This window comes from Pholcus phalangioides, unplaced genomic scaffold, assembly GCF_987345545.1.
Source record: "Pholcus phalangioides strain wild (caught in Gottingen) unplaced genomic scaffold, Ppha-v1.0 ptg000011l_1, whole genome shotgun sequence".
Taxonomy (NCBI): domain Eukaryota; kingdom Metazoa; phylum Arthropoda; class Arachnida; order Araneae; family Pholcidae; genus Pholcus; species Pholcus phalangioides.
In genome coordinates, this window is record NW_028301604.1 from 43,515,653 (window position 1) to 43,532,628 (window position 16,976).

Below are 16,976 nucleotides of genomic sequence, written 5' to 3' on the forward strand. Positions count from 1 at the left end.
TTAAGCGATCCGTGGCACATTTAGAGATCCCTTGAGTGACATGTGGCATAGTTTTAGAGCACTTAAGCGGCACCCAGTACAGTTTACATCTCACTCAAGTTATCCACGGAACATTCCCAGATTACTCAAGTGATTCGCATTATAATGACGGATCACTTGAGTCATGCGTGGCACAGTTCCAGAGCACTTATGCGGCCCGGACACATTTCCAGATCACTTGGATCCGTGAAATATTTAGAGATCACTAAAGTGGCTCTGTAGGGGACTTATCAATAGAGAGCGAATGTTAGTTCAGGTGCCCATTAACTATCGAAAGGTTTTTCTTGTTTTTGGCGTGCCGAGCAAGATGCCATTAAAAATATTTCATATTTTCATAAAGGGTGATTGATGACGTAAGCATCATCTAAACCCCTCTCCCCCTTGTGATCAAAAGTAAGCGAATCGGAAACTCCCTCCCCCCATTGATGCTGACGTAATACTTGAATGACCACTATGCGATAAGAGAATTACCACTTGGGAGATTGGGATGAAGGATAGCTATATCTCGGCACGTTGTTCCTGGATTTAGTTTTGAACCAGTTGGTTTCCTGAGATCTTCATATTCCTGAACAAGCTTATTGTAAGACTTGTATAGAAACTCATGTTTTTCTTTTTCCGGTGCATCAAGTGAAAAAAGTCGACCAGGTTGATCGCCAAGTAAAGGATCTGGATTCTGAAAATAAGGAAGTGTGAAACACAATTAAAAATACAGTATATATATAAACAACAAAATCAGTAACACGTTTTAAACAAGTGATTAAAAAAATTGTAAAAAAATAAATAAATATAGAAAGAATATTCGAAGACACATCCGTGAGTATTTTATCACTTATAAGGATTACTACTACACAATCTACCAATAAGTATTTGGACACCTATGCAAATGACGATATCTGCGGTCCTGAGATACGTCACGCCCTCCGCCGGTATATATCGTGTAGGAAACAACATCGGCATTAGTCGCATGCAAGATGCAGTTCGGAGCTCTCTGATTTCAAGAAAGGCATAATTATCGGGTATCACAAAAATGACCGATCCTTAAGGGACATATCTAGCGAGCTGAAGTACCCAAAATCGACAGTGGCCTATGTGATTAAGAAGTGGAAGGTGAGCTGTGATTGTCGGAATTTGCCCCGAGTCGGCAGACCAACGAAACTGGGAGATAGAGACCGACGGGTGCTATCCAGAGAAATTCGGAAGAACCGCACCCATCCGATGGCCTTCATCCGCGAGGAGTTTCAACAGGCATCCGGGAGTATTGTTTCAATGAATACCATCTGTAAGGAAACACATCTGATTGGTTTTCATGGTCATGCTGCTGCCCATAAGCCTTTGATCACAAAATCCAACCGCGTTGCTCGGTTAATGTGGTGCAAAGCACATCGAAATTGGACCGTAGATCAGTGGAAACGGGTTCTTTGGAGCGACGAATCAAGGTTCACCCTCTACCGTTTGGATGGCAGGGTCTGGGTCTGGCGTCTGCCTGGAGAACGTCTCCTGCCAGAATGCATTGTACCAACAGTCAAGTTCGGCGGAGGTGGAATTATGGTCTGGGGATGTTTCTCCTGGTATGGACTGGGACCCTTGGTCCCCATTCATGGTAAGCTCAACGCCGATGCCTACTGCACTGTTTTGGATGACAATGTGCTTCCTACGTTGTGGCAGTTTTACGGGGTGGACCCCTGTTACTTCCAGGACGACAATGCCAGCTGTCATACTGCGAGGTTAACCAAGGCTTGGTATGGTGCCAATGGGGTTCATCGAATGGACTGGCCTGCCCAGACCTGAACCCTATCGAGAACCTCTGGGACGAGTTGGATCGCCGAATTAAGGGGTGCCCTACCCGTCCAAAATCGGTGAAGGAACTGACATGTCTTCTCCAAGCCGAGTGGAAGAAAATACGAAAATACCACTAGTCGTCACTCAAGGACTTGTGGAAAGTATGCCCCGGAGGGTTCACGCTGTAATTGCCTCTCGTGGAGGCTCTACCAACTATTGATTTTGAATAAAGTTAGTTTTTCTTTTCTATCACAGGTGTCCAAATACTTATTGGTAGATAGTGTATAAGCCTAAATTTAAAATATTTTTAATATATCGATATACAATGTATTTCACCTTCAGAGCAAAAAATCGAAAAATCTAACCATATAATCTCGCTTACGTGTTGTGCCCTTCAGGACGTAGCCGACCACAATTCCACAAGTTGAGTTGCTCAGCGGACAGAATGATATCATTTCCGATCAAGTCAGATGCCATGATCGATATGTAAGGCAAGCCCATCTCGACCAACCTTCTAACTTTATAGAGCATCATTTAATCCTTCGTTTGTAGGTACGGACTTTTAGACCCCTTTCACACGGAGCGGATGTGGGTCCGGAAGAAGTTTTAACAATTGGAATATACTGGGCCATTCAGACGAGCCGAAATTTCTCCGCACCTAGGAAATGTTCATGCGGGTCCGGACGTCGTCCGCACGTGTCAAAACCTAAGTGCGGGCTCCACATCCGCACATACAAGTTTTGACAATTGGGTTATTCGGGGCTATTCACACGATGCGGATGCGGAGCGAATTCGTCCGCATCTTTGGCTACTTTTTAAAGATGATTTTGCACGGAATATTTTTTATTTGCCATAAATACACTAAAAAACAACATATGACGGTCCCTGTTCATCAAATATGATGTACCCACACACGTCTATCCCTCCGTTTCCTTCTGAGATATAGGATATATAGCAACTTTAACTGCTTTTTGTCCATACTTTACAATTTTATACAATAAAACTTGTCAACAACGGCCACTGACGGGACTAAAATTCTGTGGTGTTCGGTAAAAACATGATAACTCCAACAAATGACTTTTTGAGCTGAAAAAGTACCACTCTATGTAAAAAAAATTCCTCTTTCGTTTGGTATATTCATGATATCTCCAACACTATCACAGCCGGTTTACGGAAAATTCACCGCCAACAATTCACCGCCATGCAATTAACCGCTAGGAAAATTCACCGACCAACAATTCACCGCCATGTAATTCACCACTAGGAAAATTCACCGACCAACAATTCACCGCCATGCAATTCACCGACGACATTTCGATGCGAGTCAGTTAGCGAGGAAATGAGCGATTGAGTTACTGAGTGAGTGATCCAGTGAGTGACTGACTGACCGAGTGAGTGACCCAGTGAGTGACTGAGTGACCGAGTGAGTAAGTGATTCAGTGAGCGAGTGGGTTACTGATTCAATGAGCGAGTAAGTCAGTCCGTAAGTGAGGGAGCGAGCGAGCTGCTAAGTGAGTGAGCGATCTAGTGAGTGAGGGAGCGAGCGAGCTGCTAAGTGAGTGAGCGATCTAGTGAGTGAGTGATCTATTGAGTGAGTAAGTGCCATATCCTAAAGATATGGCGGAAAGTTTAAATAATGACTTTATGAGAAGAAATTCAAATGATACGGATTCGGGTTGCTGTATTTTTGAAATATATGACATCCATATTTATTGTGGGCATCTTTTTCTCAGCCACCTCGCTGGGCATTTTGCCTGTTGTGACCTTGTATTTGTATAAATTACAAATTGCTGTTGCCTAATACAAGATAGTATATTCAACAAAATTCCATTAACTCGGTTTTACTCAGAAACTTCTAATGAAATTTTAAAAGGGATAATAACAGAATTAAAAGATAATAAAGTAAGTGGATACGCGATAAATCAACCCCCTAAAAATGCTTAAAATCATCTCCTGTTATCACTTTGATGTTATAAAAAACATTGCTGTGATCATCAGTAACCAATGGACTTTTTTTTATGCTGAACTAGCTGTTACCCGCGATTTCACGTGATGAACTTTCAGAAATCCCGCCTTAGTGCGTATCTATATGTACTCTATATTTACTATATACGTATATATATACTTCCTATGCAACGGAAATTAGTGACGATTTTTTTATTACGGGAGTCGGTGACGTTTTTTGAGTGATGGAAATCTGTTACGTTTTTGTGTTACGGAAGTCGGTTACGATTTTGGGATCAAGTTTTCATTTAATTCTATTGTTGAATTTCTATTTATTGTCAACGTTGAAATCATGCCGAGCCGAAACAGCTGAAGCTATAAATATGATATTAGATCAATATTGTAATATAGACTCATTGAGAAGGGATTTTTCCAAATTCAACCCCCTAAGGGGGGTTTCAAAAGTTATATGGAGCAATCAGCACTGAGCCGAAGTCGCTTAAGCCATAAATATGAAATTTAGTTAGTATTATATTTTATAATGTACATACACACTAAGACAGAATTTCTGAAAGTTCATCACCCATGGGGGTTATGAGGTGAGAGTAATTTTGAGATTGCAAAATCCACGCGAGCGAAGCCGCGGATAACAACTCGTAATAAAATATAATGCTTACTAAATTCTATATTTATGGCTTCATGGATTTCGGCTCAGTGATGATTACTCCATATAACCTTTGAACCCCCCCCCTTTATTAGGGGGGTTGAATTATGACATTTGACTTACAGTCTTAGACTTAAAACGAACATTCGATTATGTTGATTTAAATATTCTAACAAATAAAAACACTTCTCAGGAGGCAAATGAGGTAATGTACTATATTGGTTTAAAACATATTACTATAATAGGAAACAAGCTGCCATAAAAGTAAAATCAGCACATTTGAAACATAATGAAAAGAGTCCAACAAGGATCGGCCCTTGGGTCATAATTATTTCTAGTTTATATTAATGATTTATGTAAAATTAAGCAGAACGGTAAAATAATTTCATTCGCAGATGACACAAGCCTATATTTTGAAGACCGGGGTGGATTTAGAGCTCGCTGTTGGTAGGGGTGACTTTACAAATCTTTAAAAATCTAGTCTAAGCATCGGTGACCACATGTCCTGCATGTTGTCTCGTATTTTCCGTGACAGTCCGGTTTTTCTGTTTTTTCTTCTCCATCCAGACTTTTTGAAAACTGTCACGGTTTTACTCGTTTATAGTCGAGTAGTATGACCAGTAGGATAGCGCCTATGGACGGCCTTGACCACAAGTGGGCGTGTCCCAAAATCGTGTTGTTGGACGGAGGTAGTTTTGGAGGGGGGCGTGACATCATCTTCCTTGGCCACAAGTAGGATAGCGCCTATGGACGGCCTTGACCACAAGTGGGCGTGGCCGCGTTGTTGGACGGAGGTAGTTTGGGGGGGGGGCGTGGCCATTATGATGGCGGCCGCAAGTGGGCGTGTCCCAAAATCGTACTGTTCGACGAGGTGCTATTTTTGGTAGATGGTGCTGTAGTCATATTCAAGATGGCTGCCATTGTCACATGACTATTTTTTCATGTTTTCCCACCAGGTGGCAGCACTACCGGGAAAAAAGTTTTCGTAAATTTGACCTCTGCCCTGGTTTCGAACCCGGGACCTTGGTATCTCGGAGCGGAGATCCTCCCTCTCGGCTATGACGTCGTTATGGAAATTCGAGTTAATTATCAATATAAAAAAAAGGCTAGCAGTAGTTTTCTCCGATTTTTTTTTTTACAAAATATTTTTAATTATTCAACTTACGATCACGTGACGTAGATGGTGCTACATGGCAATGATGTCATCATTCAAAATTGGTGTTCATAAACATGCAGGGACGTGTCGGAATGATCACGTGACCTAGGTAGTGTGAATGACATCATCATTCAAGATGGCATCTCCCTCTGAACATGCAGGGATATATGCGATAGGCTTAACCTTAGAAATATTTGGGTGGCCCTGAAAAGGGCCTTTTTTTTTCCTCCTCCACATTTAACATGTGGAGCCTTCGTCATCTCCATCATACGATGAAAATGACGAATCTGTGAGTGATGGACCTTCCTTCTAACCTTCAGGTGTTATCGCTCCTCCCCCCTCCTTCCTCTTCGTGGGGAGGATGATGATAGTGCTGCTTTTCTTTTCCTTACGTTGATGACGCTAATTAATCATTAATGTACAAATTATGCTGCTTAGCTCTGGGGGTTATGCCCATTTCCGCCACTAGATGGCGCCACCGGAAATGTTTCCTATTTTTCGTGCGTTTTTGACCGACTTCCTTTTTTTGCTGGATTTCGTACCTTTCGAGCCAGACTTCCTGTCGCCTGGAAAATGTCCGATATATTTTCTGGATCTCGCACCTTGCAAACCAGACTACCTGTCTGGGAGAAATGTCGGTTTATATTTTCAAAATCGCGGTAGGCCCTATTTATTTGGAAATAAAAAACTAATTTAGAGAACTATCGAACCCATAACAGCTGATAAAGAATATTTTCGTTCTCCAGGCTAGTGTGCTAGCCACCGAACCAATTAGACTTGCTAGGCCTTGTGAAATAAGTACATAAAATATAAAAGTAATAGTACGTATAGCACATTTAAAAAAGTATATTAAAAAAACAACGCTCCTATAACAAACACATCGCTCCTAATTTTGATGATCTCAAAATATGCCTATGATCGAGGCTACCACTCGTCCTTGAAGTTATTGGTGAAAAGGGTGAATATCGTGAACCATCTCTACTGTTTTTTCAATTATTTTCACACTAATTTTCCACAAACCTTTTTTTTAAATAAATTTAAAAAAATTTTCTCAAGATGGTTGATTACGTGACCCACGTTGATGACATTAATGACGATACTAGGTTGCAGCACTACCGATATCTAACTTTCGAGAAAATTATTCACTACGTCGTTATATAAAAGAACTTCTATCAAATGTCCCGATTTTCTCTTCGGACATGAAGTTGCTGTATTAGAAATGAATTTAAAAGAGAAAAAATTAAGTCGCCAAATTACGGCACAAAACTAACCAAGATTTTTCTCTAGCTGTTTTCAATCCCCAAGTTTGAAAAGATATAGTTCGTTTTTGGTTGATGATGCTAATTAATCTCTAGTGTTCAAATTATGCTGCTTCGAGAAGAGCCTTTTTATAAACAAATATTCAAGTTAATCAAACATGATCCAAAAAACGCTCACTTTCCAGGCATTATTATTTTTACCCCTCTTCTTCGGATATTTAGGAAATTAAATACCAAAAATAAGAGAATATGCACACACACACATAAAAGTTTTCATTGTCAACATTTTTATATTTACTTCCAAAACGAAACGAGATTTGTAACAACACCCATAAAACACGCATGCTTTAAACATATTGCTTCTCATACCACATAAATAAGAAACATATTGTGTCTTCCCGCACTTTATTATTTTATTTCTATATTCCATTCAACCACTTAAAAATTATTTATTTCACTTGTTTTATTTTCATTGATATTATTTTTTTAATTTAAATATATTTTTAGTGTTTCATTATGTCACTTTATTCGTGGCTTTTATTTTATTTTATCACTTTTATTTTATTTTATTTTTATTTACTTTAAACACTTGAAAATTTATTTATTTCGCTTTATTTTATTTTATCCAACTTATTCTCTATTTAATTATTCAAACTTTTATTCAAAAACTTTAATATTTTCTATTTAATTTTTATTATCTTAGTTTCATCATATTATTTTCGTTTCGTTTATTTTTCAATCATTCAAAATTTTATTTTTTAATGTTTCATCGTTTATCTATTTGATTTTTATTATCTTTGTGTCAACATTTTATTTTTCATTTCTTTATTTTTTATCGTTATTATTTAATCTATATCGTTTTTTCACTATCTTTGTTGTTTTTTAAATGTAAACCTACTTTTAGTTTTTCATTATATCACTTTACTCATGCTTTTATTTTAACAAATTTATTTTTATTCATTTCAAACACTTAAAAATTTATTTATTTCACTTTATTTTACTTTTTCCAACTTATTCTCTATTTAATTATTCAAACTTATATTCGAAAATTTAATTTTTTCTTTATTTTATCTATTTGATTTTATTATCTTAGTGCCATCATTTTATTTTCAGTGTTAGCTTATTTTTTCTCTCATTTAATTTATTTTTATATTCCATTCAACCACTTAAAAATTATTTATTTCACTTTATTTCCATTGATATTATTTTTTTTAAATTCAAGCCTTTCCAACTTATTCTATATTTTACTTTTATTAATTATTCAAACTTTTATTCAAAAATTTTAATTTTTCTTTATTTTATCTATTTGATTTTTATTATCTTAGTGTCATCATATTATTTTCATTTCGTTTATTTTTCATTTTATTTTTTAATGTTTCATCGTTTATCTATTTCATTTTTATTACCTTTGTGTCGACATTTTATTTTCGTTATTTTTTTATCATTACTATTTCATCTATATCGTTTTTTCATTATCTTTGTATTTGTATTATTTTTTTATTTGTATTATATTTGTAACCATTCGATTTTTATTTATTATATTATTATAATTTTATTCACTTAAAATTGTTTATTTTTGTCGTTTGAAGATTTTTATTTCTTAAATAATATATATTTTTAAATATATATATATATATATATATATATATATATATATTTTTTTTCCTTTTATTAAAATGTCATATGAAAAACCTTCACACGTAGTTCAAAAAATGAAACAGACTACAAGTTTATTCAGTCCAAATATTTATGCATATCAAGATATCGATCGCATGCTCGATAAGTTTATACATTTGTTTTTAATTTAAATTAATTCCTTTTATTGTCGGTGTGTTATTGACAAAAACACGAATGTCGTAAATTGTATTACATTTCGTGAAAAAAACACCATCACCAAGAGGTTGGGAACGAGAACAGTTTCCTCTAAATTTGAAGCCGGAGTCGCCGTACACATACAGTGCAAGGCTAGATAAAGTGATAATTATAATCACGGACACAACGATGATCCCGATCAAGGCTTTCCCGGTCTCTTCACGGCTAAAAAAATTTCTCTGTGCCGTCACAGCGCTATCCTTTGGCACGTCTTGCATAACTCTGTACTTATCACGATCTCCACTGGAAGTGACAAATGCTAGCGGGATTAATATGCTTCATTATGAAAAATCGACGTGGTCTTTCTAGTGCCAAACTGTATTTACGTTGAATTGGGCATGAAAACCGTGTCTCTGACATGTCTCAATGAATAAAATTTTCATAACTTAAGAAAATATTCATTTCCTGCCGTTTTATGAAATATCAATGTTTCCTACATTTCTGCTGAAAAGGTTTCTAATGTTTATCAATCCGGGAAGTTACTCCGACTTACGTACTATAAAATATTATATCTGTATGTTTATTCGAGTTTTTTTCATGAATTTTACGTTCCTTAGTGGTATCAATGTCTGCATTGTTACCACGAGAGACATGTTTTTTCGAATAGTGATGAGAATAAGAAAAGGCTAAAAATAATCTACTGTATCCGATATGACTGGTGTCAACTAAAGAGTGGACATGACATTTTAACTTTTATTCTTTCTCGCACCAATTTTCTCAGAAGCATGTGTGTATTCAATAAAATAATAATACTTTTATAAAAAAAGGGATAAATAACATGAAAAAATGTTAAAACTCATAAAAATGATAAAAATGTCAAAACTCATAAAAATGATAAAAATGTCAAAACTCATAAAAATGATAAAAATGTCAAAACTCATAAAAATGATAAAAATGTCAAAACTCATAAAAATGATAAAAATGTCAAAACTCATAAAAATGATAAAAATGTTAAAACTCATAAAAATGAGCACAAAAGATGTGCTATGTGTCAGGATCATCCCGATAAGAATGAATCACGGAGTGTCACAAGTTTCTGTCCATAATCCCCCGCGCTCGGAAAGTATATCGTCTTAGTTTTTTGATTTCGACTGTCGAGTTCTTTTAGTTTTCTCTTTCTTTCATAGTGTTGAAAATGAATTCTTTCATCAATTTTGGCATAGACGAGAGCGAGTTGATGCTGTTGACAGAAAACGTGGTTAGCAATGAACTTTTCCACGATTTGGATGTTGAGCAAAACCAATTCTGCAATTATTGCATGAGGAAGCGTCCCGCCAGCCCTGGTGTGGCTGTGAAAAAGAGACGAGTCGATGTTGCTGGACCAAGTGGATATGCTCGTTCAGAGAAGACGAAAGAGGTTAATTTCATATTAAATTCGCTCACTTTATAATTTTTAAGTTAAATTCATTACGAATCAAATTTTATTTCAAATCAAATTTATTTCGTGTCGCCAGTAAATTGTTTAGTTAAATTTTTTTTTCTTTGCTATGTCGCGAAACAAATTGGTTAGTCATGTCGCTAGTTAAATTTATTTCAAAAAGTATTCAAACGTATTATAGAAAAATTTTATTCAGTTGTATATGAGTACATCCGAAGACTCTTAAATAAATTTATACATTTGCGCACTGGTGAGATTAGCAGTTTTCGTCGTGGGTGTATTTCCGTTAAAATAACGTATATCCTAAGTTTTATTATAATATGCTATAAAAAATATTTCCTCCTAGCGGATGAGAGGAATTAGTTCATTTGATTTTTATATGTCATAGCCATAAGAGTAAATAATATAAGTATCGTGAATAATGTGAACATTTTCTCTAGCCGCTTTCCAGTTCGTAAGATCAGGAGCTCTGAACATCCGTTTTTTTTTTCATTTATTTATTTATTCAATTAATTAATTTATTTATTTAAAAACACAAACTACTAGCTAAAGTTCAGTTACAGTTTGCATATATGAATACAAGATAAAGATAAAACATGTGCAGTGGAACTTCGGTTAACGTGCCATTCGCATAACGAATAAAAATTTGAAACAAATTTTTACACCCTTAACGAGCAATGATTCGCATTACGAGTTAAAAAAAATTTGCGTTTTGTTTATTTAATTTGATGATATCACAACTGAACTGATAGCTTTTTTTTTCTTTCTCTTTTTTTTTCCGCTTTAACCCACACACCTGTTTTTGGTAATATTCTCCCCTACAAACTCTGGTAAGCGTGTTCCCATTCGGGAAATTAACATGCGTGCGAGTGTGAATATTTACAATACTAAACTATGAGTAGCAGCATTGCATCCATACGTATGTGCGTTTGAAGTTTTCATTAAATTCTTTTTAAATTCTGGAGAAAACTGTGGGCTGAGTGCGAAATTGAGGGGCTAGCTGATGAACAGGAGCCAGCATTTGTAGAAGAGACTGTGTGCTTGGAGAAAACCATGGACTGGAGGTGTATGAGGATGACATTCAAGTGGGGAAAAATGTGTAGAAGTTCACGTTAGATGAAGTTATGGATCTCTTTTGCATGCACCAGCAAGAGATTATGTATGGTATCTCGTCTGAGGAAGAGAGAAGTAAGAAGTCCCTCTCTCATAAAATGAGATTAGAGAGATGTGTGTAGAATATGGAAATATAAGCAAAACTCTGTAGAAAAGAACCACTCAGATATAGCTGCATCAGTGTACGAGCACTGAATCTGTCCAATGCGAACACTGAAATTTACCATTTCCCAGAAAAGGAGGAAAAAGCACGTGATATTAGATAAGGTTGTTTGTGAAAGTCACGCAAAAAAGAAAAAAAAAAAATAAGTACGCAAACAACATTGAGTCTGTAAATCATTCAAAACGATAGTCCTCCTCTCTCTCTCTCTCGTTGTTTAGAGTAAGTTAATTTGAAAACATTATCCTATTGTAATGTTTAATTATGGATATTACGTTTATTTATTTTTATATTATGATTATTTTATTGTGTTATGTATTATTAATGTGTTTAATTATTGATTGAATGTCGTTTTTATAATCATTTTTATATGAATGAATGATTGTGGAACGAATTATCCGAGTTACCGTTATTTCTTATGGAGAAGTTCGATTCGAATAACGAGTCCGATTGCGGAACAAAATAAGCTCGTTAACCGAAGTTCCACTGTATATATACAATATAAACATTTTAAAATATACTTCATAAGTATACATGCGATTCCCTGATGGTAGTGATCCACTATGTTACGCGGTTCTTTGGCTTTATTGTTATTTGATTGTTTTTTTTAACATTCCCCCCCCCCCCAAGGGGGAGCAGTCCATTGCGAAGCCGATAGCTGTTGTACTTCCCTGGATTAGAACTGTTCCGGATATAGAATCAACGGTATCACCAACACGAACAGAGCTATCCTATTGGAGTCCTCGAAGAGAGAGAGAGGTGAATCATCATGGTCACCAATTTATTATTGGACACCTCCAAGACAAAGAGATTCTTCATCATGGTCACCGTCTCATTATAATGTCGATGAACCACCATGGCCGGAAGCATTATCAGTTCACGGGGATCCCACAAACCATGAATCGTTGGAGGATGCTCCAAGCCCTACATCGTCGAGGGGATCCTCAAACTCGCTGATGCCGATAGTGAGACGTTTAGACAGAATATATCATTTAATCGACAGCGATGACGACTTCCAATAAAGCTATTGAAATCACAATTTTATTTATTTATTACCAAACATGTTTTATTAAGTGATGCAAATGTTTTAAATTCGATCTTAACGATGATTTATTATCCATATACATCTTATTTTGTGTTACAGTAAATTAAATATGTACTATCATTGAAAAACGGTAGTTATCGGTGCAGCATGTTCTGAGACAAGTGTCATCATTGGTACCAGCGAGAGAATGGAAGCAGCGCCGAGTCAAAAAAAATCTTACCTTCCTTAACTTTTTTCTTTCTTATCAAGTGTTGCGACTCGTGTGAAGATATCATTTTCAAGTAAAATGTTAACAATTGATATCGTTAAGTTAAGTATTTGCAGAAAAAATCGCTGTGAAGATACTCGTAGGTGATTAATTTCGACTTATAAATTTATTATGTGATTTCTTTCGAAAGAAAGTAAACATTCAATTTCACCGCACCGTGTTAGAGGGATAGCATAAAATTTCAATGTCTTGAAATTTAAAAATCAGACAGAAATAATAATTTCAGTTGAAAGGTTAGCGTTATATATTATGGTGTAATGGTGAGGTGATTGGGGAGAGACAAAAAGTTGAATCTCGTTGAAAATTTATGAAACACATAAATTGTATACATATATATATTTTTTTCGATTTGGGCAATCAGAAAACTCAACATTCAGTTTTATATCATATTGGTCGTAGAAAAAAAAAAATCTGAAGTAATTTCGTATTGAAAATTATGATATGGAACTTGTGGAGAGGAGAGACAATTTGTTATGGAAGAGAAGTTAGCGTATAATTTTATTGTTTGCGTAAATTTGTAAAGGGAAAAAGTATATTGAAGTTTGTTGAAAATTATATTAAGCGATTTGAAAGAAAAAAAAACAAATAATAATATGACTTTTATTTCAAACCAAAGGTTAAAGACCAATACTATAACATGATGATCAAGTTATAGTGTGATTTAAAAATGTTCGATGAAAATTAATTAATTCTGATTACGGGTGGTTCCTATGAACTAGAGTAAAAATCCGTTTTAATGTACTCGGGTTGAGTACTTTTACACATTCTAGTATTCGATTACGGCGTAAGTAAAAAATAATAAAATAAATAAAGAAAGAATTATATAGCGAAGATTCTTGAACAAAAATTAAATATGCAATAAAGTTAACTTAGTACATCAAGTTTCATCCTCTTACTCCTTACATACAAAACATCAGATGATGGAGAATATGAAGACATGTCTCTCACTCAGCTAATTTCAAATAAGTATGAGAAAAGAAAGTGAACTTTATCATGTATTCGAATATGCGGTGGAGTGATTAATTAACATGTGATAATGCATACTCCTTTCTTTTAATCGACATCTCAAGTTCACCATCAGAGGCGACAACCCCGATATTATCAGATTCACAGCTGTACCCAGAATGTTTTACGAATGAGGAAACTTGTGGGCAAATCCAAATGGAGATCCACTAATGAATCGCGGTAATGATGATGCTGAGTTGGATGGAAGATGATACGATTCAAAGAAATTATCTAGAATAATCAATAAAAATAAATATATGTTAAAAGTATTTCAAAGCCTCTTGTGGTATTACTATATTTTTGATTTTATTGTTACTATAGCATCTTCTTCATCGCTGTTATTTTTTCCCCGATGTTCACAAATGCGCAAGTTTGCAGGTAAAAGGTTGAAGTTAGTATTAAACGATGTAAGCTAACTTTTTTTTTTTGCAGTCTCAATAAACGATGAATGAGCATCCTCCTTGGTAAGTGATTCTCGACTCTTCGTTGAAAGATTACCTTTAATTTTTTTGTTACTTCCTGAAATCATATAAATTCGGATAAAATATTTTGTCTTATCACACTATTTGACTGTGAGATCACTAAAACGTCTCTCGTGGGGGTTTCTTTAAGATTATCAAATGCATGCTGAAAAAATTACTATTTTGTAATGAAAGCTAGAAAGTCTGCCTGCTGGTTGACTATTAAGAAAGAATGAACTATACTGATCAAGAGTTTTTGTGCTACTTCGACATCTATTTAACCTCTTCTCGTACTAAGTGTGATATCTCGATTTAGAGTAGATGGAAGAACTGCATTTGAGCTTTTCCAACAAAAACTTTGTTGCTGTAACCAGAAGATTAGAGAGGATGTCATTGGAAAAAATAATAGAAGTTAGCGAAAAAAAAAACAATCTAAAGTGATGAACACGAGCTCTACATTACCGATGCTATAATCGGAAGTTAAAAAGAAGTTATGATTTCGTAGGGGAAAAATATTTAGTCGTCATGGATGCGCCATGGGAAAATTCACGGTTTACGGAAAATTCACCGCCGGAAAATTCACCGACAACAATTCACCGCTAGGAAAATTCACCGACACAACAATTCACCGCTAGGAAAATTCACCGACCGCCAATTCACCGACACAACAATTCACCGCCATGCAATTCACCGCTAGGAAAATTCACAGACCAACAATTCACCGACACAACAATTCACCGCTAGGAAAATTCACCGACCGCCAATTCACCGACACAACAATTCACCGCCATGCAATTCACCGCTGGGAAAATTCACCGACCGCCAATTCACCGACACAACAATTCACCGCTAGGAAAATTCACCGACCGCCAATTCACCGACACAACAATTCACCGCCATGCAATTCACCGCTAGGAAAATTCACAGACCAACAATTCACCGCCATGCAATTCACCGACGACAGTTCTATGCGAGTCAGTTAGCGAGGGAATGAGCGATTGAGTTACTGAGTGAGTGACCCAGTGAGTAAGTGATTCAGTGAGTCAGTGAGCGAGTGAGTTACTGAGTGAGTGACCCAGTGAGTAAGTGATTCAGTGAGTCAGTGAGCGAGTGAGTTACTGATTCAAAAAGCGAGTAAGTCAGTCCGTAAGTGAGTGAGCGATCTTTTGAGTGAGTAAGTGCCATATCCTAAAGATATGGCGGAAAGTTTAAATAATGACTTTATGGGAAGAAATTCAGATGATACGGATTCGGGTTGCTGTATTTTTGAAATATATGACATCCATATTTATTGTGGGCATCTTTTTCTCAGCCACCTCGCTGGGCATTTTGCCTGTTGTGGCCTTGTATTTGTATAAATTACAAATTGCTGTTGCCCAATACAAGATAGTATATTCAACAAAATTCCATTAACTCGGTTTTACTCAGAAACTTCTAATGAAATTTTAAAAGGGATAATAACAGAATTAAAAGATAATAAAGTAAGTGGATACGCGATGAATTAACTTCCTAAAAATGCTTAAAATCATCTCCTGTTATCACTTTGATATTATAAAAAAACATCGCTGATCATCAGTAACCAATGGATTTTTTTTATGATGAACTAGCTGTTACCCGCGATTTCACGTGATGTACTTTCAGGAATCCCGCCTTAGTGCGTATCTAGTATATGTACTCTATATTTACTATATACGTATATATATATACTTCCTATGCAACGGAAATTAGTGACGATTTTTTTATTACGGGAGTCGGTGACGTTTTTTGAGTGATGGAAATCTGTTACGTTTTTGTGTTACGGAAGTCGGTTACGATTTTGGGATCAAGTTTTCATTTAACTCTAGCATATATCGGGACCAAGTTATGTGCATGTACCCAGAGGTTCCCACATCCTACAGCAGGTCCCCTAAGCTGAAATAGATGGCGGACCCCCAAACCAGCGTTTTCACGGGCCCCTCTGTGCTTAATTTATAGTGTGAAAATATCACAAAGGATAAGAAACGTTCCGGCCCCTGTCAGCCCTGCCATCGTGGGGGTCATGCCGAGAGGTATGTATACGTAAAATATACATATATCACCAGTGCTCCCAACATACAGGGTCGGGGTACCCGGGAGATTGCACATACACCTTCATGGGGAAGTTAAAAGGTTTCATTTCCAGGGGTCCTTGATGGAACTCATTGTTTTCTTGCTGGTTTAACATTGACAAATTTGCGATAGCGGAAGCCCAATGTATATCCAGTCTGAGGTCCCATAAAATTTGCAAATTCGGTCACGGGTAATTGCGTGGGGGGCCTGGATTTTATTCGTTGGTAAAATGATATTTGCAGTGGCCTTCACAGGGGATGCCCGATTAGCTTCCGAGTCAGGGGTCCCGTTCCATTTTGGGGGCACTGGGTGAATCTCATTCTTTTCTGTTGTTTCATTACATTGTAGAATTTTCAACAGCGGAAGCCCGAGATAAATCCAGTATCTGGGTGGTCCACTAAATATCTGCGTATTGGGTCCCCGTTACTGGATGTGGGCCCTGGATTTTATTCGTTTTAAAATTGATAAAAATTAAAAATTTTCGTGGCCACTCACAGGGGGTATGTCCGACAAGCCTTCAGGTCGGGGCCCCATGGAAAAGTTGACAGGTTTCATTTCGGGTGTCCCTGGATGAATCTCATTGGTTTTTGTTGTTTAACATTGTAAAATTTTCAACACATCGGTAGCCCGAGATAAATCCAGTCAGGGCCACCCCCCCCCTAAAATTCAACGAATTGGAGTTTGGGGACCCCCATGGGGAAGTTTTCTGGGGTTACTTGATAAATCACATTTGTTTTTTGTTGCT

The 16,976-nt window shown here is 36.3% G+C and overlaps 1 protein-coding gene across 3 annotated transcripts in view; it reads right to left on the reverse strand.

The window, feature by feature from the left end:
• Window positions 1–16,976, reverse strand: part of LOC149080456 (uncharacterized) — a 1,573,269-nt gene that overhangs the window by 139,693 nt on the left and 1,416,600 nt on the right. For all 3 annotated transcript variants that reach the window (XM_089239569.1, XM_089239571.1, XM_089239572.1), the window contains one exon: window positions 511–712. In XM_089239569.1, the coding sequence (XP_089095695.1) occupies window positions 511–712 (202 nt within the window). The remainder of the gene's footprint in view (window positions 1–510; window positions 713–16,976) is intronic.